The following is a 23,979-nucleotide window of genomic DNA, read 5'->3' as shown; positions in this document are numbered from 1 at the left end:
TGGTCACAACTTTCCTTCCAAGGAGTAAGCGTCTTTTAATTTTATGGCTGCAGTCTTTGCTTTAGAGTGTTCCAATCTGTACTTCTCATCAGTAGTATATGAGAAGGACTGTTCACAGCAACAGTAATGACAAAACAGGTAGCTTACAAATGCTGTGCCCTTAACTATGAACTAGGTCCTAAGTGCTTCACATGAATTAAGGACCTTGGCCAAATTTATACAGGTAGAAAGTTGCAAAACTAGAATTCAAACTCAGGCAGTCTGCTCCAGAGCTTGTGCCCTTCATCAGTCTGCTCTGCTGCTGAGAAAAGGAGCGCGCACACACACTACTAAACCTACCCATGGCTGTATATCACCGTGCTGTAGACTCTGGATGACCAACGTGAAACACTTCACCAAGTCTTGATAAGAAATCACACCTCGGAAAGCAAGTCAATCTAACATTATTCTCATGGTTATTTCTGCAGATCAAACATGTCATTCGTTTTAAGGATACGCAAATGAAGAGGGAAGACAAGTAATCTGAACTTTATGGATGGTGAAAAGGGAGAGAAATTAAAGCCACCCACCCCCACTCCCCGCCTCCAAAGGGAGCATTTTTAAAGAAAGAAATTAAACTCATTGCCATAAAATAATATGTTCAGTCAAATATTATGGAATATCTTTTCCTAATAATTATAATTTCACTAAGATATGTTTTAGGTAATAGAAATACAACATAGAACCCACCTAAATCTTCAGGCAGGAGAAAAGAACAGATTCTATGAATTGCCTGGTCTTAGTACAATTCTCAAGCAAAATATGCCAATGCATTATTAGAACTGAGTTTGATAAAACAGAAACCAGATGTCCATACAAGGCTAGCAATACACATTATTATTTTCAAAAGACTTAAAAGTAAACCTAAAAAGTAACAGGAAAAATTTTATTTCACGATGCTGAGGGACACCTACTACTGCTCATTTTGCACCACAGCTGCTCAGCAAAATCGAGATCACCCCGCACTGTAAGAAGACACTCAATAGACCCATCAACTGCAGCAGCGTCATTCTTCACTATCTGGAAAAGAAGTGAGTGCCAAAAAATATACTCAGTTTATTTTTTAAAAAGCACAATAGTTTAAGACCAGTAAACTTTCAAATGCTACTCTGAGAAAAGGTGGGATCATGAACACATATAAAAAGAGGCATGAATGCATCTTTTACAACTTCATCCACTAATGAGGAGATACAAGTAAATAGACAGTGAAAAACAGATCCCCTAAAATTGCTTTCAAACTCTGATGCCTAAAAGGAAGCATTTGACTTTCCTCCCCTGGAAAAATATTTAATTACCTTGGTCTCCATTTTCCTACTTGTCAAATGACAACAGGTTTAGCACAATTTAATAATACCACCTACGGCATAGTAATCTAGTCCTCTTTAAATATATCCATCAGTCTTTAAGGAAAGTAATCACTAGTGCTGACATCAAAGACCAGCAAAAAACTACCCTCAAAATGCTACCCATTTGAGATTCTATGATGTGAAAGACAACAGTACAACCCAATTTTACAAGCTCTTTCAGTGTACTTTTCTGATAACAATCACTTACCTCGGTGTCTTTTTTTGTAGAATCACCAAATTCATTCAGGTTATTTAACTCTAGAGAGTAGCAAAATCTTATTAAACTCTGGATTTTATTCTCCTTCTTTCCAAATTATTTCCATTCTAATCCTGTTTTCAAATGGCAAATGAGGAGAGCAGAACAATAACCAGGTATTTTGGCAATTATTTAACTCTCCAATGGAGGATGAATAGATACCCACTAGGTAGGGATATGAGGATGGACTGAGATACAGTGAAAGCCCCTGACACACAATGTCAAACACATGGTAGGTGCTCTAAGGTTACTGTTCCATCCCTTTTCTTCCACAATCTCAAATATGATTGCAGTATATAAAATGTAAGTTAAATACGTATTATTAATTCTTGAATTCACTGAGATTTTTATCATTAGCAATTTTCAGAATGAAAGCTGTCCCTCTCACTATGACAGGCCTACAGCTTTAGATATATCTACCAAAAAAAATACTAAGCCTAAAATGTAAAATGTAAGCCTAAATGTAAAAACAATTTACATTTAAATATAGCAAGCATAAATTCCTAATTAGGAAAAATAAACAAAAGCCAAGAGTGAGTCAGGAAAACAAACACCATTCAGAAATTCCTGCACAAGTTCAACAGCAGACTTTGCTTCCAGAGACTCTGGCCATTCAGTTACACCAGTCCTCAAACCATCAGCCAAAACCTGTGAGAGATTTAAAAACAAACAAAAAAGCCCTCAAAACTTATTAGCAAAATAAAAATTTATCAGTAAGATGTATTTATCAATAGTAATAATATTAGCATCTTTTTCCTTGGCTGCACCACCCACTTTGAGGGATTTTAGTTCTCACACCAAGAATCAAACCCAGGCCCTCAGCAGTAAGAGCATGGAGTTCTAACCACTGGACCTCCAAGGCATTCCTAATACCTATTTTTCTTGAATGTTTAATGCGACGCCAGGAACGATGTTAAATATTTCATATGCAGTATGTTATTTAATCCTCACAAAAATCCAGTGAGGCAGATACTACTATCGCTCACATTTTATTGAGATCAAAAGAGGTTAATCAACTTGCTTAAGGTCACAGAGTTCGTAACTGACAATGCCAGGACATATATCCAGCAGTCTGATGCTAAAGATGGTATTCTGAACTTTAATTATGTGTGCTACAGAGACTAAATGGAAGTTTACATAAAAATAACATGAATATGTATGCCTATATGTAGAGTATCTAAACTGAAGTAAGGCAAGAGGTCGAGGTCAAGATAGGCTGGAATAGCCAGAGGAATGATGGGAAACACTGGCTTGACTCATGTGGGGGAACCATCCCAGGCAAAGAGCAGGGCTAAGATGAAGAGGGTGAGATGTTTCTACCAGGGTGGAGTAAACAACCAGGCAATAGCAGGAAATAAGATGACTAGGAGTAGGGATAAACAGGAAGAATGATCTTAAAGAATATTTCATTTGGAAGACAACAGCCACTGTTGATTTTCTGGCAGGAAAATGACATGATCAAGCAGCTGAGAATTCCCCCACCACAAATACTCAGAATAGAGTCTAAGGAAAAAAAGAAGTATGATGTTTCTCAATAGAAGTAAGATCATCCTCCACCTCCAGGGAGTCTTTGGAAAAATGTGAAGATAAATTCTGGTGTCACAATGACTGTGGGAATTTAGTTTGGTAGGGGCCAAGGATGCTACAGGTGGTGCTAGTGGTTAAGAACCCGCCTGCTGAAACAGGAGACAAAGGAGACTCCTGTTTGATTCCTGGGTTGGGAAGATATCCTAGAGGATGGCATGGCAACCCACTCCTGTATTCTTGCCCAGGGAATCCTGTGGACAGAGGAGCCTGGCGGGCTATGTTCCATAGGGTCGCAAAGAGTCAGACACAACTGAAGCAACCTGGCATGCATGCAAGGAGGCTACATATCTTCCAATGTGTAGAATGGTCCTAAACCACAAAGCAGGATTCTGCCCAAGATGCCAAGAGTGTGTGTCCCTGTGGAGAAACAGTGAGATCATTAGAGTGGTCCAGAAGGGCTTTATCTAAGATGGGAACAGTGAAAGAAACCTCAAAGGGGAAAAAAAAAAGCATACTCCAGAGAAAGAGACAGACAGATAGGCAGAAATATATGAGGAATAGAAGAAAAAAAAAATCCTACCTATTTATAAAAATACAGGGGATTGAACTTGGAGAAACAATGGTGACGTGCACATCGAAGAGTCTGTGAATTTCTAAGGGAGATTACATTAATAACACAGCTTGGACTTTCAAGTCAGATAGACATATATTTGAATGAGTTTTAAACCAGCTCTTCCATTCACCAGTTGCAGACACCTCAGGCAACATAACAGAACCATCTAGCACCACATACTGGGCACACAGTAGAATGGCAGCTTCTAGCTGCAGCAGTGACTAGACCTTACTGAAGTAACAGATAAGGTTTCTAGACTGTGAACAACTGCAGACAGAAATCAGGGGCTTATTAAGGGGATCCAGTCTGGAGATTTGATTCAAGTTTCATTTTGGACAAACTGAATTGGAGGGAAGAACCCTCTACTCGAGTGGGAACTGAACTGATTAAAGTGGGAAAGATCGGAAGTGGCAGCAGCTTAAAGACAGGAGTCTGGAGTTCCCTTATAAAGGCATTCATCAAATCACTAAATGGATAAGCCCTCTGCTGAGGTGGGGAGGGGAGGGCAGAGATAGGAGGTTAGAAGTATGACAGAAGGCCACTGGAAGGGTCCTGAAAGAGGAGCTCTCAAGGAAGAAGATGAGAAAGGTAGAAAAGGTATCAAGTTTTTCACAAACAGGGAAACAATGAGAGGAGGTCAAAGTAGGAAAATGCCTGGCACTGTGGTAGAAGTTGAAGGCACTGTGAGGCACCTGGCACTGAAGTCCAGTAGGGAAGTCAGAGGAGCAAAGAAATTACTGTTTGATAAACCCTCTGACAAGCGGTGTGTGTGAAGTTCTATGGCAGCACAGCCTATTCTGGGGAATTGGTAAATCGTCTCAGGTGAAGATGTCACAGATAACCCAGCAGAGAGGTGGGAAAAGGGCACACCGGGCAGATCAAGACACACACACATATGCCAGAAAGTGATGGCGTGATGGGATTGGAGCTACCATAAGCAGGGAGCTCAATGCAGCAGAGTAGGATGTGAGATCAAGCTAAAGAAATAAGTAGGAGCCAATAAGAACATGAAAATATGTTGAATGTCATTAGCCATCAGAGAAATGCAAATCAAAACTATAATGTGGGACTTCCCAGGCGGTCCAGTGGTTAAGACTGCACTTCCACTGCAAAGGGTGTGCGTTTGACCCTTGGTCAGGGAACTAAGCTCCTAAATGCCTCACAATGCAGCCAAAACACAAGAAAACACCATAATGAGATCTTCATCCCCACTAGGATGGCTGCAACATCAATAAAAAAGATAGTGTCAAGCATATGGAGGCAAGGATATGGAGAAACTGGAATCCTCATACACTGCTATGGGAGTGTAAAATGATGCAGCCACTCAGTTTGGCAGTTCCTCAAAAAGTTAAACACAAGAAGTTAAGTTAAAAGGTAGTTAAAGAGCTACCATATGACCCAGCAGCTCCACCTAAGAGTTTATATGTCACATAAAAACTTATATACTATTCATGGCAGCGTTATTCATGAATAGCCAAAAAGAACAACTAAAATACCCATCAACTGACGAATGGATAAACACAAACATACTATACCTATACACTGGTGTTACTCAGTAATAAAAAGGAAAGAAGTACTACAGAAGGTAAATTAATGGCTGGCAGGTTTCTGTTCATGAGTATGGGACTTCTTTTTGGGGTGATGAAAATATGCTAAAATTAAACATGGTCATGTCTGTACAAACTCTGTCAGTACACTAAAAACTACTGAATTCTATACTTAAAATGAATGTATTTTATGGGATATAATTTATATCAATAAAGCTCTTAAAAAAAGAAAAGAAAAAAGTAACTAAGTAGTCAGTGACTGGATATAACTGTCTTTGTATGCCAATTTAAGACATACGGAATTCCTTCTGCATTAAAATGAGCCCCCCTTGCCCACCCCTTTGGGATTGAATCTGTAGAGTAGAGCTAAAATTACTGAAACACATGCTCATTAATCTTCAGGATCAAATTCCAGTTATTAACAAGCAGATTATATACACATTTGGAATAAACTGGCAGCTGACTCACCTGGAAAGAAGGGAATCCATCATATGAATAAAATCCAAATACTTCAGTAGAAAAGGTGAAAGAACTATTATTAACTACTAACTCACTGATAAATGTTCCCTTTAATTGCAAGGACAACTGCCCCAACTGCCAAGCATCTAACATTTGGAACAAATTTTGAAGAACACAAAATTAAATAACAGTGATACTAGCAAAGATTTTTAAGGAAATATGAGATCTAATGCAAGTAACAAATTCCAGAAGGATACTCACAAGGAGAAATTTCAGTTCTCTGTGAAGCTGACTCAGAGGACCTCTGGGCTCTCCCGATTCCACCTTGATATTCTAAAAAGTTCCCAGAGTCAGTTTTCACCGGTAATCCCATCTTTTCTCCATCAGGGTCACAGTTACTTGCATTTCAAACTATCCACACATTTAAAAATATTTCATAAAACACTAGTGAATTGAAAAATTAGGTCAACACTTCATTTGGTATACCTTCCCCAGAAATATAGACTCTGCCCATCCCAATACAGAAACCTCAATTCGGGCCACCACAACCCCTCTCAATACAACTGTAGCTACACAGAACACACACTCTCCTGCTTTGTGTCACTGAATTTTCAAAAGGACAAGGAGTAGAAATATAAACACACTTCAAGACTTGATGACAGGGTAGGAGGTGAGAGGGAGCTTCAAGAGCTGGGGGACATATGTATACCTGTGGCTGATTCATGTTGATATATGGCAGAAACCAATACAATATTGTAAAGCAATTATCCTCCAATTAAAAATAGATTTCATTAAAAAAAAAAAAGACTCAATGACAAACTTAGCATTACCACACACCAAAAACAACACTCTCCCTCCCCTCAATAAAACAAACAAACAAAAAAAAGGTGAAGGGGGTGAGGAGCTTTGAAAGAAAATAGTAAATGCCATTTTATGCCAGTACCTACTGCAGGAAAAGAAAAGCATCAAGAATAGCATTATAAAATTATTCACCAGCCCACCACCCTGGGAAAACCACTCATAACACCACCCAGGACTTTGTGTACATATTTTTTAAAACCATAGTTGAGATCCCACTGTATATAAATTTTGTACTTTTGGGGCTTTTATTTTTTGCTTAATAAGAAGCATTTTTTTTCATTATTAAAGATATTTTAAATCATAATTTTAAAATATGTATATACTATTTCACCAGGAAATCTATTTTTCTACCGATCATTCAGGTTTTATTTTTAATATTTTCAAAACACAGCTGTATGACTGTACTGAATATCTTTGCCCATATATTTTTGTTACCAATTCTGATTAATTTCTTAAGACAGATCCTAGAAATGTAAATATAGGGTGAAAGGGATGAACAGAACAATGATTCTTGATGTGTTCCCAATATCTGCATTCTTTTAAGAACAGCAGGGATTATAAGTCACTGCAATGATTCCATTTGGGTCCCCACTGAAAAGTCTAAAGTTACGTAATTACATAATTACAGCACTGTAGATAACTGATGGATCAGATCACCTGGCACAACCTTCCCTGGCTGTGCTGGTGGGACTTCAGGCTGAACCTTTCAGAGCTGTCCAGGAACTAGCAAGTTCAGAGTTAACCCACACTGAGTGAGCTCAGCAGAAAGGAGGGCTGGCTCCTACCAGAGCTGCAGTGGAAGAGAGTGGAGGGGTCTGAAGAATCTCATCCACAGGACTCCAGGAAATATCCAAAGTGATCGTGGTTTGTGAGGCAGCAACTATATCATCCAAGGCAGTGGACTTAAAGAGCTCGTACCGGGCAAAGCCGCTGGCTGTTAACTGTAAAGAGACATTCAGCAGACCATCGGCTGTGCTTTCACAAGGCCAAAGGCCCATTATCAAAACGACTGATTCTTTTCCCCAAAGAAGAAAAAGTGCTGTGCCAAATGGAAAAACGAGACAATTCTTTTTCATCACAAAGATTAGCTAAAACACATATATTTTCAGTCATTAGTTGATATGAAAATAAACATTTTGATACTATAGAAAAATATCTAGTCATACTAGGAATGAAAAAATTCCTTTACACTAGGAAGGCAGATTGACAGCAGTTAGAAGAAAATAATATGAAAGAAAAGAAATACTTACAGTAGACAAGTGATGTCTTTTCTTGTGTGACTTTTTTAGGTCTTCAAGATTTACAGAATAATTTTTATCCACTGTAGGACATGATAAAAAAACTTTACAGGTACAGTTCAAAATTACATCATTAGAGCTAGAAAATTACAATCTAATTCACAATACTAATAACTATCAAAATTAAATTTTAAACCACAGATGAAATGTTTTTAAAACAAGGAAAGTGGAACAAAGGTCAATACTACTACCAAAAGTATAATTAAATGCCTATTAAGACATTGGAATTATATTATCATTATATTCGACTTTTTTATCTTCCAATGAAAATTTCAAAAACTACACACATGTAAATGAAATGAAACCTAAATAAAACAGCCATAAACTCCTATTTAGACTTTTGGAAATCTGTCTCTGAAATATCTCCCACATGCTGCAGGTTCCACACCAGAGTAGACTTGTGGGGGCTAACACAAGCTTCATTGTGTGCACTTCACTCTAGATATATCAAGTTTTAGTAAAAACTATGAAACAGCAATTACACAAATAAATAAATACACACACGCCCACAAAGAGGAGTGGGCTCTCACCTCTGCAGGTGACCATGTACAGGACAACTCCTGTGACACTGCTACTAGTTGAGAGAAGCTCAGCTCCCAGCCAGCTGACACGTTCAGGATCTGAACCATCACACCTTACCCAAAGGGGAGGAAGAGCAGCAACGGGCCGATTAATCTTCAAGTGGGTCATATTAGGATTGTGAGCCATGGTATAAAATCCAATTAACTGCCTTGGAAACAAGAGTAGGAAGAATAAGTTAGAGATTGTTGATCAGTCAAAAGTTTTCTTTTCCAAAGATATCATGAACAGTAGCTACGATGCTGACTCTGATCCCACTTCTGATCACCATCTAACATTCTGTACCAATTCCAAAGTGGGGTTTTTTCCTTACACTAAGCAATTCTCTGACACTAGCTGGTATCCTACAATTCAGCTCAGTTCTGACACTATGTGCCCAAAGACAGCATCAGCAACCATAGGTTAAAGGTCAGTCCTACAAGACTGCCTTACCTCCAACTTGTATTACCAGATCCAAGAGTCCAAGTTGTCATCTCTGTGTCTATAGATCACAGCTTCTGACAACGCCCTCCTTAAGTTCAATTAATTTGCTCCCAGAACTCAGAGAAATATTCCACTTACCAGATTACTAGTTTACTACACAAAGGTAGAGCTCAGGAGCAGCCAGACGGAAGGGAAGCCAAGCAAAAGGGCACAGAGCTTCCATGCACTCTCCTAGCAAGCTGCTCTCCCCGAAACCTCCACGTGTCCCCCAACCCAGACGCTCTCCAAGCCCGCTTCTTTTGGGTTTTAACAGAGGTTTCATTACATAGTCACAATTGTGACTAACTGAACTTAGGAGGGGTTCAGTCCCAACCCCTCACCACGTGACTAAACTTAACAAACTCTAGCCCCTCTCCCCTCCAGAGGTTGGGGTGGGAATCAAACTTCCAATCCCCTACTCACATGCTTGGTTCCCCAGGCAACCAGCCCCCATCCACAATCTACTCGGGGTGGGGAGGGCCAAAAGCCACCTCATTAGCATTAAAAAAGACACCTTTAACGTTCTCAACCCCTAGGAAATGCCAAAGGTTTTTAGGAGCTGGGTTCCAGGAACAGTGGACCAAGACCAAATATGCTTCTTCGTATACATCACACTATCATAGTGTCCCAGAAACAAAAATCTGGAAATTAAGTGGCAAAATACATGAATGTTTCACACAGAGAAGAAGTGAGAGCAGGGCACACCAGATAAATCAAGATCCACACACCAAAAAGTGACAAAGCATAGCTACTACAAGCAGAGAGTTCAGTATGGTGAGGATACAGGGTCAACAGGAGTGGAAGCAGGATATGAGATTAAGCAAAAGAAATAAGAGAATATGTCAATTACTTCTCAATAAAGCTAGGGGTGGGAGAAGGAAGAAGTCAATAAATACATAAAAAGATGCTTGAGGTCATTAGTCATTGAACACAAAAATTTGAATATAGTCTATGAATTAGATAGTATTATTTTAACAATGTTACATTCCCAGATTTTGATGACTGTTCTGTGGAGGTACTAGGTTTTAGGAAATACACAGTGAGGTATTCAAGGGTAAAAGAACACAGTGTCTCCAACATACTGTCAATATTTCATTACAAAAGTGTGTGTGTGTGTGTGTGTGTGTGTGGTATGTATTTGTTATATAGATGGGGGTGTGGAAAGGAATAAGAGGAGGAGGAGCAGGGAAAGAGGAATAAGTCACAGAATCACAAAGCAGAGGCAGCAAAATTTAAATTTTGGTGAAACCAGGTTAAGGGTACACAGAAGTTCTTGTACTGTTCTTTTAAACTTTTCTGTAAATTTGAGAGTGCATCAGAATTAAAAGTTACCCAGAAATACAGCTTAAAATTTTTCAAAGAGATGAAAACTAAATTTATCACCAACATATGTTCAGAAAAGGCATTTCTAAGGGACTGTACTTCAGAAAAGAAATATAATAATCCCAGAAGGGTCTGAAATATGTAAGAAGAAATGGAGAGCAAAGAATTGATAAGCATATGGATGAATCCAAACAAACACTGGCTGGAGAAAACAACACGAATAAAAAAATGCTCAAGTTGTGGGAGAGGAAAGAAAAAAAGGCCAAATATGACTTAAAATCAAGAAGCCATGAAAGAGTGATTAACTACAAAAGATTTTTAAAAGTTTCTACACAGCAAAACAAAACCAAAAAACCCACTACGAAGGAAAGTCTCCTTGAATACTACTATAGTCCTTATTCTCCAGTATTTTTTTTTTTAAGATTTTTAAATTTAGACCATTTTTAAAGTCCTTACTGAATTTGTTACACCAATGCTTCTGCTTTATGCTTTGTCTTTTTGGCCACGAGGGATGTGGGGTCTTAGCTCCCCGACCGGGGATCGAACCTGCACCCCCACTGCACTGGAAGGCGAAGTCCTAACCTCTGGACCACCAGGGAAGTCCCCTTATTCTCTAATATTATATATATGACCAGATCCTCCAGGACTCCTTGAGAGCAAATACTTTTGGTTTTGGAGTTGAGGGAGACCAGGCAGATGGAAAGTCATATAGTAGGAGGGGGTAGGGTAGTGAAGGTGGCTAAGCAGACAAAGGCAGTAGGGTTTCCAACAGGGGTCCTTCTGGCATGTGGGTGGGATAATTCCTCATTGGAGAGGAGAGCCCCAGGCACTGCATAACATTTACCATCCATGGACCAGGCCAATAGTTCCCCTGAGTCATTGTGACAATCAAAAAGTACCCCTGCATATTTCCAAATCTCTGCTGGGCACTGGACTGGAGGCTGAAGGTTCCTTTGTGTCCTATGTGTCACTCAGAAGGAATCTGGATTTTATCACGAGGCAAAAGGACCACGGAAGGCTTTTTAAACGTGGAAGCAACACAATCAGACTTTCATAAAATCACTCTGGCAGGAGTAAGGAAAAAAGATTGGCAAGGAACCAGATTAGAAAGCAACAACAGTGAAAAGTAGAAGGAAATGGAGAAAAGGAAGATCACCGTAGTCATCTTAAGTCACACTTGAGTTACCCAGGGGCAAGTCAAGTATTTAGACCTACCCTTAGAGCATTAAGTATATACATCAAAGGGGTGGGGGAAGGAGAAAGAGAGGGATCTGGGCTAAATACCTATTCTTTTCCCAATGTTTATAAGAACTTATTGTTGTTTAGTTGCTAAGTTATGTTTGACTCTTTTGCGACCCAATGGACCATAGCCCACCAGGGGAATTTAAATCCTACCCTCCACCCCTACAGTAAGAAAAACTTACCTGGCTCTCCCAACTGGTAAAGCAAGCAGCCCAACATTTTCACTAGTAGAGAGATCAGAAATAGCAGTTTCTTCAGACGGTAGCTCTTCAACATGACTTGGTTCTTCCTTTTCTAAAGGCTTTAAAAACATTTAATTATTTAAGCAGGTAAGAGAACACTTAGGGTAACAGTCAACTCTTCACTATGCTAGCACATAATGACTGGGTTATGACAGGAGTCGTAGCTAGAAAACAATGGGGTACTAATAAATCTCACCATTCATCAGAAGTATTCCCACTGTCCTATAAGAAGATATTGATCTATGCTGCCACTGATAAAGGAAGTATATGATGCCATCAGAAAAGGAAGTGCTCCACTATGTACAAAATGATATACAAGACACCAAGGGAAACCCATGGGAGACTCTTTGATTTTGTCATTCCCCAAACTTGAAGGTTCATAGCCCTTTCTACTCATTTTCTAAGTCTCCAGGACTTGTTATAGCAGCTGACATTAATTACCTCATTATTATAGAAATATAGGGTATATGGTTCCAGATTATATTGATTTGCTATATTACACTAATTTTATGCTATATTATACTATAATACTGAAACTAATAATATATTATAATTCTAATATTGTTCCCAATTTCACTATACTATAATATTAATTGCATACTATAAGACTGGTACTAATACTATACAAGTAATTCAGTTCAGTTGCTCAGTCGTGTCCGACTCTTCGCAACACCATGGGATGCAGCATGCCAGGCCTCCCTGTCCTAGCAGTAGTATATACTGAACTATTCTATGCCAGTACAGTTGTCTCTTGAACAACACAAGTTTGGACTAGGCAGGTGCATTTACATGTGGATTTTTCAATGGTAAATATTAATCCTGCAGTGCTACACAGTCCGTGATTGGTTGAATCTGTGGATGTAGAGCCACAGATACAGAGGGCCAGCTGTATGGTTACACCAGGGTTTCCAACAACATAGATGGTGGGGCACCCCAAGCCCTGTGTTGTTCAGGAGTCCATGGTATATTACATTAAGGAAGAAACCTATCTTTTAGAAAGACATTCAAGTAAAATTCTCAAAATTAAAACAACAGCAACAACGATGGTTAGTTTTCAAGACGACACACATCCTGAGCCCCCAGGAGCCAGCAGGGCCCTGCAGCCTGTGCAGGCCGAGTCACCGTGCCTCAGGCTCCCGGTCCACCCGTGCTGTTGCAAATGGCACTATTTCATTCTTTCGAATGCACAGCCCTTACTTCTTAAGTCTATTGCTCTCGGGACTCTCAGCTCTCATTTGTGTTTCTCATGTCCACGTGTTTAAGTAGTAAAATAGCTCAGTACTGCCAATAATAACAAAAATTAAACGGAATAACATTGCCTGAGCATGTACTATGTACCAGCTACTGTTCCAAGCTTTCTTTTATTCTTCATAAAACCCTGAGAAAGCTCCTATTAATAACCCTATTTTATGGACTGAAAACTGAGCTAGTGGCTGGCTGAATAGCTTATATAGAATAAGCAGCTGAGCAGCAAAACCCACATTTGAATCTAGGTGAAGTTAAAGTCATTCAGTCGTGTCTGACTCTTTGTGACCCCCATGGACTATACAGTCCATGGAATTCTCCAGGTCAGAATACTGGAATGGGTCACCTTTCCCTTCTCCAGGGGATCTTCCTAAGCTAGGGATCAAATCCAGGTCTCCCACATTGCAGGCGAATTCTTTACCAGCTGAGCTACAAGGGAAGTCCAAGAATACTGGAGTGGGTAGCCTATCCCTTCTCCAGAAGATCTTCCTGACCCAAGAATCGAACCAGGGCCTCCTGCATTACAGGTGGATTCTTTACCAACTGAGCCATCAAGGAAGCCCCTGAATCTAGGTAGTCTGACTGCAAAACGAGTTCTTGTCCATGAAGGTCTTCTAGCAGTGAATACTTAATAGTTATCTGACCTAGATGTATCCTCAACTTTGTATTTCTTCTGCCAGATTCCAGATTTTATTCCCTTCTAGGCCTGGGTTTCCAAATAGTTCCTAGAAGTATCCAAGAAATGTCATTTTCCCTTCCATTCTACTTTTCAGTATTATCCATCTAACTAAAACTCATGCTGTAAGCTCTACTGATCTTCACAGAAATGAAGGCCATTTTAATTGTTTCCCATCAAAAAATGCCAGGACCTCAATGAACTCCAGGTAAGTCCTCACGACTCCAAGCTGTTTTCTCACTAGTATCTCAACCAATTTCCACAAATTCCTCTGCTCCTCTTTACCTTTCCCTAGAAACTCATTTTCATCTTTCAGCTTTTGCTCTACACACATTTTCTCTCTCCTCATAACAAAAGCCTAAATTCAGCCACATAAATCACTTATAGGTATTTTCCAAGCATCTGTCCACCATAGATAAGCATCACTAATACAAAAAACAAATAAAGTAGTCCCCTCCTCAGAAAGGAGTTTTTTTGTAATATTTAAAACAGAGTGCGCTCTGCTCATTCATCCCAATCCCCATCCAGACAGCATGCAGGTCCTAAAGCAGAAAGAGGCGTTCCTTCTCAAGGAATGTCCACTTTCCCCTATTATATCCTTTTTCTATCTACTTCAAGAAATGATAAACCCAAAGAATGGGTCCTGGCCCCAAAGTAGCTGTGTAATATGACAGCATTATCAGCAATCAACTAAAACCACTGCTACTGCTCTACCAGAACGGTTCCCATATTCAAACACAAAGGTGTAAGGCTGCAATTACAAAGTGATGAAAAAAGTAAGAAGTTCCCTCTTGTTAGATTTAACAAGAAAAAATTAGAGTAGAAATTCATGAGTCATGGTGACTTATGCTGTATGTTACAGTGGCCATCCACCAGTCACACGTGGCTTGTGAACACCTGAAATGTGGCCAGATGAAATTGAGACTTAAGTGTAAAATCCATACCAAATTTTGAAGAAGCAGTATGAAAAAAAAAGAACTTAAAATCTCATTTTGATTTTTATATTAATTAGGTATTGAAATGATTAACATTAGATTTTTAAAAAGCACTATAAGCAATCCTATTCCTTGCTATTTACAGTAAAGAAAACTTGTGCTCACATAAGACTGTACAAAAATGATCATATTATTTATTTATTTAGCTCTCTGGATCAGGGATGGATCAGCAACTAAAAGAACCACTAAACACATACAACATGAATGAATCTCAAAGGCATTATTATACGGAAAGACACCAGACTCAAAAGTTTACACACTTTTGTATGATTCCATTCATGACACTCTTAAAAAGACCACGCTACAGTGAGGGAGAAGAAGGAATGATTTTAAAGGGATAGCACAAGGGAGTTTTTGGGGTGATAGAGCCGTTTTGTGTTCTGATTATGGTGGTGATTACCAGACTGTATAAGTGTGTTAAAATTCACACAACTGAACAAAAGAAAAAGTAAATTTTACAATATGAAATTTAATTTCATCTTTTTTTTTTTCAATGAGGCTATTAGAACATTTTTAACTACATATGTGGTTCACGTTATCTCTATTGGACAGCGCTGTACTTATTACTAAAAGATATTAGAATCTACTCTAATACACTGACATGAAAATGTGTACATTTGAGATTATCCCTCATAAACCAAACTTGACTGTTAAGAATTAGCCACAAAGCCCAAGCACTACTTACCACTTTTTCCACAATAAACATGGTTTCATTTTCATGTAGAATATTTTTCAAAGGGTTTGGCTGGCCTTTGCTGATCAACTGCACTTGAACATCAGCCTATTAAAAACAGATTAAGGTCCAGCAATGTTATAGATACACATATATATATGTACAAATATTTAAACACATAAAGGCCAGTTCTATGCAAGTAACTGAAAAAGAGAATTTGAACAAGATTTAAAGTTTTAAAAATATAATTTCATTTATTCTTTGCCCACGTTGTTTTTCATGTTGAGAAAATCCAGCTGGGGAATTCCCCAGAAGTCCAGTGGTTATGACTCCAAGCTTTCACTGCAGAGGGCGTAGGTTCAATCCTGGGTTAGAGAACGAAGATCCTTGCAAGCCTAGAGTGGTCAAAACAATAAAACCTAGCTCTTATATTTTGTATCTGTATGCTTCAAGGCCCACCTAGAGAGCACCCTGCCTTGTAAGGCCTTTTGAGTAGGATCACACTGACATCTTCTTCTCCTTATCATACTGGATTTACTGTTAGGAACCTTAAAATTAGCTGTTTACTAAATTGTATTTTTTCTGATTGTTCCATGAAATTTAGAACTTTGCCACTCTATAGGAATTGCATATTTCTTCATTCCAATTGCAATAAACATTTATTGTAGAAAAGTTTGAAAACAGATAGCTAACAGATTTTTTAAAAACTCATCTATATTTTACTAACCAGAGTTGTTGCTGTTCAGTCCCTAAGTTGTGTCCAACTTTTTGCCACCCCACGGACTGCAGCACACCAGGCTCCTCTGTCCTCCATGATCTCCCAGAGTTTGCTCAAATTCATGTCACTGGGTCGATGATGCTCTCCAACCATCCCATCCTCTGCTGCTCCCTTCTCCTTTTGCCTGCAATCATTTCCAGCATTAGTCTTTTCCAGCGAGTCAGCTCTTCACATCAGGTGGCCAAAGTACTGGAACTTCAGCTTCAGCAACAGTCCTTCCAATGAATATTCAGGGTTGAAGTCCTTTGACTTCCTTGAGGTTTGATCTCCTCCCAGGCCAAGTCTTCTTCAGCAAAGTTCAGAAGCACCAATTTTTTGGCGCTCAGTCTTCTTTGTGGTTCAACTCTCACATCCATACACGACTACTAGAAAATCCGTAACTTTGACTATGTGGACCTTGGTCGGGAAGGTGACATGTCTGCTTCCTAATACCCTGTCTAGGTTTGTCATAGCTTTCCTTCCAAGTAGCAAGCATCTTTTAATTTCATGGCTACAGTCACAGTCCTCGGTGATTTTGTAACCCCCAAAAATAAAATCAGTCTCTGCTTCCAGTTTTTCACCTTTTACTTAACATGAAGTGATAGGACCGGATGACATGATCTTAGATTTTTTTTTGGCTGTGCCGGGTCTTAGTTGTGACATGCAGGATCTTTGATCTTTAGTATGGCATATGAGATCTAGTTCCCTGACCAGGGATTGAACACAGGTCCCATGCATTGGGAACAGGGAGTTTTAGCCACTGACCACAAGGGAAATCCCTTAGATTTTTTAATGTTGAGCTTTAAGCCAACTTTTCCACTCTCCTCTTCACTCTCATCAAGAAACTCTTTAGTTCCTCTTTGTTTTCAGGCATTAGAGTGGTGTCATCTGCACAGGTGAGGCTGCTGCTGTTTCGCCAGCAATCTTGATTCCAGCTTGTGATTTCATCCAGCCTGGCCCCTCGCATGATGTACTCTGCGTAGAGGTTAAACAAGGAGGGTGACAGCATACGGTCTTGATGTGCCCCTTTCCCAATTCTGAACCAGTCAGCTGTTCCATGTCTTGTTCTAACTATGGCTTCTTGACACACATAGCCAGAGTAGTCACTACTATTATTAGTCTTATTGGTGTATATTTTGCCTAATCTTTTCCCAGACATATAAATAAACCTACTTAAATAGAAATATATTATTTTGATAATGCAACAGATTTTTGTTTAATAAATAAATAGATATTCTAATAGTTTTATATCATGAACTTCTTTTCATGCCATTAAATTTTTTTAGGCTGTCTAGTACCATGGAGCTGCCATCACATAATTAATTCCATATTATTCAACATTTGGGCATTTTCAAATTATATGCTATAAAAAACAACTGATAAGGAATATTCTTTAATTACTACCTACTCTGCACCCCACAGCATGTTGAGCTCCTCCAACCAGGGATGAACCCATGCCCCCTGCAGTGGAAGCTCGGAGTCTTAACCACTGGACCAACAGGGAAGTTCCCCTGTAATTACTTTCTTAAGATGAATATCTAAAATCACATTGATAATGTCAAATTGCCTTTCAAATGTAATATTCACATATTTGCATTCTCATTTTACGTCAACACATTATTTACATTCTTTTTACCATCTCACCTAGCAAAAAATAGTATCTTGTTATTTTTAAAATTTCATTTATTCGATCACTAATGACGGTGAACAGTCACTAATATGCTTATTATTGACAACTATCTCTCATTACTTGAACCTATTTAATTTCTTAGTTTGAAAATTGAAGCATTTAGATAGCAACTACAGAGGGCAAAAGATGCTTTGTTATTCTATTAAATTCTCTTTAATTATTTCTGGCTGCACTAGGTCTTCATTGCTGTGTGTGGGCCTCCCTCAGTGCAAAGCACAGGCTCGAGGAGGCTCAGGCTCAGTAGCCTGACCTGCGGGTTTAACTGCCCCAGGGCATGTAGGATCTTCCCAGATCAGGGATCAAACCTGTGACCTCTGCATTGGCAGGTGGATTTTCAACCACTGAACCACTAGGGGAGCCTCGTATTTACTTTGTTCTTGATCAAATACTGCTGTGGACTGAATTGTTGTTCAGTCACTAAGTTCTGTCCAACCAACTCTTTGCAACCCCATGGACTGCAGCATGCCAGGCTTCCCTGTCCTTCACTATCTCCCAGAGTTCGTTCAAACTCATATCCATTGAGTCAGTGATGCCATCCAATCTTCTCCTCCTGCCCTCAGTCTTTCCTAGCATCAGGGTTTTTTCCAATGAGACGGCTCTTTGCATCAGGTGGCCAAAGTATTGGAGTTTCAGCTTCAACATCAATCCTTCCGATGAATATTTAGGACTGATTTTCTTTAGGATTGACTGGTTTGATCTCCTTGCAGTCCAAGGGATTCTCAACAGTCTTCTCCAATACTTATTTTTATCCTCTACCTATTCATCTATTATGATTATCTTTATTCTTTATTGGTTTTAAGACCTTTTCACATATTTCATATACATGGATATTAACCCTTATCATTTGTGACACTGATATCATAAATGATAACCTCAGCTAGTCTTTTAGACATACTTTATTTTAGTTTGTTAACTGTTTTAGAGAATTAAGTTCTATGGGAAGTTTTACCTATGGAACACCTGGCATGTTAGATGCTTAATAAATTTACAAATGTTTATAGCAGCTTTATTCAAAACTATTAAAAAACAGAAACAATCCAGTCTGAATGGTGAATGGATAACCAAACTGCAGTACATTCATACAATGAACTATTACTCAACAATAAAAAGGGATGAACTACTGACACACACAACACAGTCAAATCACAAATGCATTATACTCAGGACTTCAGCAATTAAAACTCTGTACTTCCTACGCAAGGGGTGAAGGTCCAGTTACTGGTTGAGGAACTAAGATCTCACATGCCATGTGGCATGGCCAAGAAAATTAAAAAAACAGAAAACAAATGCATTACACTCATTGAGAAAAGCCAGACAGAAAAGGTATAAACAGTATGGCTTTGTTTATATGATATTCGTAAAAGGCCACACAAAAAACAGAAGTAAAACAGATCAGTAGTTGCCAGGGAACAGGGGAAAGGATTGAGTATAAACAGACATGAGATTTTTTAGAGATGATAGGAATGTTCTTGATTATGGATGTGGTAATATGACTAAATGCATTTGTAAAAATTCATAGAACTGTACTCTAAAAGGGTGAAATTTAGTCTATGTAAATTAACTTTGATAAACTCAACTTTAAAAAACAATTTTAGGATGACTGAGTTGTTTAAAAACTAAATAAACTGTTCATACCTCATAGATAAATGGGCCTTTACATATTCCTTTCTTTTCTTCATCAAATTTCCTGAAACGCAGAAACACATGTGAAAAATAAAGCTGCAGTATTTTGTCATCTAAACTCTGGAGTTACTGAGAGAAATTAAAAATGCAGAATACTCATGACAGCCCTAAGACACAGTTGGGAAAAGAGAAGCAGAAAAATAGCATTAGGTTAATAAGGAAAGAAAAAAAAGAGATGTGGTAAAGATTAATAGACAGCTGCCCCTTGGGACTTCCCTGGTGGTCCAGCAGTTAAAACTATGTCCTTCCAATGCAAGGGGCACAGGTTCAATCCCTGGTTGGAGAACTAAGATCACACATGCCCTGAAGTACGGCCAAAAAAAAAGAGAAAAAAGATAAGACAGCTGCCCCAAACTGGGTATAACTGCTTCTCAGAGGCAGCAGGAAATTAGGTCACCTACCTCTATTCTTATAACTTTTAAAACACAGTACCAATTACTATTAAAATGTAATTTACTACATGACTTTTGGGAAGCAAAAATAACTGAAATCAGTGGGTAACTATGGAGAAGTTATTTAAGGGTCCCAGGCCTTGAATTTCTATTGCTAAAATAAATTTTAGCAATATTGCTATCCTCCCTGTTTTCATGAGTTGAAATAAAAAAATTCGTAAACTGGATAATGCTAAAACATTTCATTTTTAAAATGGAAGCATAAAACGTTAAGCTACATTGTAATTATCATATTATTGAAGAAAGTTGATCCTAGGTCTTCCCCGGTAGCTCAGTGGTAAAGAATCCACTTGCAAATGCAGGGGACAAGGATTCAATCCCTGATCTGGGAAGATCCCACATGCCTTGGGACAACCAGGCCCATGCACTACAGCCATTGAGCCTGGGCTCTAGAGCCCGGGAACTGACACTACTGAAGCCCACGCACCCGAGCCTGTGCTCTGCAACAAGAGAAGTCACCACAATGAGAAGCCTTCGCACTGCAACCAGGGGAGCCCTGCTCACCACATCTACAGAAAAGACCCAGCAGCAACGAAGACCCAGCACAGCCAAAAATACATAAGTAAAATGATATATATTAAAAAAAGCTGATCCCAAAGCATGTAAACTATAAACTATTAAGATACCAAAAATGCACGTCAGCTTGATATACACTCTAAAAGAGAAAAGAATCTTTAGAGTCCTAAAGGAACCCAACAGAATAGCTTCAGGATACCATGATTTGATCCACTCTGTAACTCATTGAAATAAAAACTAGGCCTCTGACTGATTCGCTTTGGCCGTTTTGGACAAGACTGTGACTTTTTCCCCCTATATGTATTTATTTGGCTGTATCAGGTCTTAGTTGCAGCACACAGGATCTTTGTTGAGTCACACGAGATTTTCACTGGGTCATGTGGGCTCTCTAGTTGTGCCTCTCTGGGTCTGGAGTGCGTGGGCTCAGTAGGTGCACGGCTCGAGAGACATGTGGGATTGTACTTCCCCCACCAGGGATCGAACCTCTGTCCTCTGCATTGCAAGGTGGACTCTTAGCCACTGGACCACCACGGTATGTCCCTGAGAAAAGAAGTTTATCTCTATGCGTGCCTAACTCAAGGATCATTCAACAATCATTTCACCAGTATGTGTTTTATGGGCAGGCACTCTGAACAAAAAAGTGTTCCCTGTCTTTCTGATAAACTACCAATACTGCCTGCCATCAAGCCATGAGCCACTGCAGCTACCTTGGTGCGCCCTGAGGGGAATTCAGGACTAGACAGTTAAGATACACACCGAAGGAATAATTTCAATGAGCCCAGACTCCTGCACTTTCCCAAAAGTGGAAAAGCACTATAATCATTCACTTGAGATGTCTGTTCTTGGGATTAGTAGTAAACTTTTGACGTTCAACTAATACATTTTTGTTTGTTATTTCCCCCAGCAAAACTCCCATATATTCTGGCTCCTCCCTTACCTTTTAGGAACAGTTCTTTAGAGCTATCTGAAGCTGATTGCCAGGCTATACTACTCAGTAAGGCCCCTGAATAACAGTAATTTTAGGTTGTGCATTTTTTAAGTCAACAATTCTTACTAAATGTCTAAGATATAAAACAAATGCATGGTTCCTGGCTCACAGTCTTGCTGCAGCCAACAGCTGCAACACAGGGTGACGAGCCTCAGAGAGGGGGGCGCAGGGCGCTGTGGGGGCACACAGGGCTTAAACTTTACCCTGAAAGCTAAGAGGAGCGCACCACAAGATTCTAAATGAGAAAACCGCCCTGACTTCCTGATGTGGAGGGATAAACTTGGAGGCCAGAAAATAACTGAGTAATTTGTAGTACTTCAAAAAGTGATGATGGTAAACAAGGCAGTCAGGATAGAGGGAAAACAAAGGCAGCTGGTGACTGACTAGATGGGATGGAGGTGGCAGAAAATAGAACCAAATGACAGTCTTGCACTTGGAACTCATAACTCAGAGACAGAATTCAGGAAACTGTCACATGGCAGGGAATAGATGGATTCCGTTTCACAGATAATGAGTTTGAGGTCTCACTTGGAAATTTCCAGTAGGCAGGTGGTTACACAGGTAATATGAGGGATTAAAGAGAAGACACACAGACAATTGATGCTTCAAAGTGGAGAGAAATACTAACACGTATGAAAGAATTATGAGTCTAAATAAAATTTATCAACAAGGGACTGGTTAAATAAACATAAAATAGCCAAACAATGAAATATTATATAGCCATTAAAAACAGATCTACAGGTTGTCATACTGAAAGCTACCCAACATATTGTTAGTTAAAAGAAAAAGCTAGTGAGGGACTGCCCTGGTGATCCAGTGGCTAAGACTCCAGGCTCCCAATGCAGGGAGTGCCTGGTTTCAAACCCCTGTCAGGGAGCTAGATCCCACAAACCACAACTAAAGATCCCACACGTGGCAATGAAGATCTCAGGGGCTGCAACTAAGATTTGGTGCAGCCAAATAAACAAATATAAGTAAATGCTTTAAAAAGCTAGTGATCTGAGGGGGAATTGGGATGGGGAACACATGCAAATCCATGGCTGATTCATGTCAACGTATGGCAAAAACCACTACAATATTGTAAAGTGATTAGCCTCCAACTAATAAAAATAAATGAAATAAATAAATAAAAACTAAAAAAAAGAACACATAATTGAAAAATAGTCAAAGCCCAGTCCTTAAACTAGAAATCCTGGTACCACCTAAAGCTCCTTTTTCTCCTTGGTCCTTAAAACTGATCAGTCACTAAACTCTAAAAAAAAAAAGCTAGTGATCTTTCTACAATGTTGAAAAAAATTGACAAGCATTACCACTTTTATAAGTAGAATAAAAAGCAATGAAGACAAATAATGAAAAAGTATGATATTTAGAAAAGGGGTTAGATTACAACAGTTGGTTATCAAAGTGTGGTGTCAGGCCAGCAATCACCTGAAATTAATTAGAAAGGGAAACTCTTTAGCCCTACCCAGAACCTGCTGTTGTTCAGTCCCTCAGTCTTGTCTGACTCCTGTGACCCCATGGACTGCAGTACGCAGGCTTTCCTGTCCTTCCCATCTCCCAGAGTTTGCTTAGATTCATGTCCATTGAGTCGGAGATGCTATCTAACCATCTCATCCCACTCCACTCAAGCCTACTAAATCAAAAATTCTGGAAGTGGGCCCGGCAATCTGTTTCGGCAACTTGCCAGGTGATTCTGATTCACGCTCAAATTTGAGAACTACTGGATTCGATTTTTGTGTCGGATACAGAACTGGATGGAATCCACTTTATTAATAGTACTTCACTATATAAGGATTCCCTGTTGGCTCAGATGGTAGAGTCTGACTGCAACTCGGGAGACCCGGGTTGGATCCCTGGATCGGAAAGACGCCCCAGAGAAGGAAATGACAACCCACTCCAATATTCTTGCCTAGAAAATCCCATGGACGGGGGAGCCTGGTGAGCTACAGTCTATAGGGTCGCAAAGACTTGGACACGACTGAGCGACTTCACTTTCACTATAAAACGAAGTCCTAGGGCACTATAAAACAAGTGTTTTGAAGAGCAGACACACCATCACGTTATCATTATGACTGTTGCTCAAAAAACTCTCTTGAATAAACTATAAAACACGTTTCACACCAGCAAGGCTTTAAACAGGTGAACGATATCAACATCTAGTTTTCTGTATCCTGTTCGATGCCTCTAACATATCACAAGTTGTGTGTGCATTATCAGATTGAATAATACACTTCTCGTAAAATTCGTCACCTTCCACCGCCGGCGACATTTTCTTCTAAACGAGACTATAACCAACAGGGCCTACCGGGCCAACCTCACAATGGAGCAGAAAACCGGCCTCTCTGCTGCTCCGATCCCCGGAAAGCGCACTCAATTTACAAATTCGCGCTGGTGGAAACTGGGAAGGCGCTAATCCCTAAGGCTGCGGCAAGAGGCTTAGAGGGGGATCGAGATACCCTAGGGGAGAAGTGCTGTCGCCAAAGCCAAGCCAAAACTAGGGGCTACAACTC

General features: G+C 39.5%; 1 protein-coding gene across 7 annotated transcripts in view; it reads right to left on the bottom strand.

Moving 5' to 3' along the window:
• Positions 1 to 23,979, bottom strand: part of ZWILCH (zwilch kinetochore protein) — a 42,250-nt gene that overhangs the window by 17,986 nt on the left and 285 nt on the right. For 3 of the 7 annotated variants that reach the window (XM_020876828.2, XM_020876825.2, XM_020876826.2), the window contains exons 2-12: positions 19,466 to 19,517; positions 15,396 to 15,491; positions 11,735 to 11,853; positions 8,477 to 8,676; positions 7,899 to 7,969; positions 7,434 to 7,589; positions 6,049 to 6,120; positions 2,196 to 2,289; positions 1,594 to 1,643; positions 954 to 1,059; positions 340 to 419 (exon numbers count right to left, since the gene is read on the bottom strand). In XM_020876828.2, the coding sequence (XP_020732487.1) occupies positions 340 to 419; positions 954 to 1,059; positions 1,594 to 1,643; positions 2,196 to 2,289; positions 6,049 to 6,120; positions 7,434 to 7,589; positions 7,899 to 7,969; positions 8,477 to 8,676; positions 11,735 to 11,853; positions 15,396 to 15,416 (969 nt within the window). In that variant the 5' untranslated portion in view covers positions 15,417 to 15,491; positions 19,466 to 19,517. Of the gene's footprint in view, positions 1 to 339; positions 420 to 953; positions 1,060 to 1,593; positions 1,644 to 2,195; positions 2,290 to 6,048; positions 6,121 to 7,433; positions 7,590 to 7,898; positions 7,970 to 8,476; positions 8,677 to 11,734; positions 11,854 to 15,395; positions 15,492 to 15,652; positions 15,779 to 19,465; positions 19,518 to 23,979 lie in introns of all 7 variants that reach the window. The other 4 variants (XM_070468676.1, XM_070468675.1, XM_070468677.1 and 1 more) reach the window with 3 other exon arrangements.

Source organism: Odocoileus virginianus, chromosome 6 (genome assembly GCF_023699985.2).
Source record: "Odocoileus virginianus isolate 20LAN1187 ecotype Illinois chromosome 6, Ovbor_1.2, whole genome shotgun sequence".
NCBI lineage: Eukaryota > Metazoa > Chordata > Mammalia > Artiodactyla > Cervidae > Odocoileus > Odocoileus virginianus.
The sequence above is the reverse complement of the archived record's forward strand: the minus strand, read 5'-3'. Positions and strand labels throughout refer to the sequence as shown.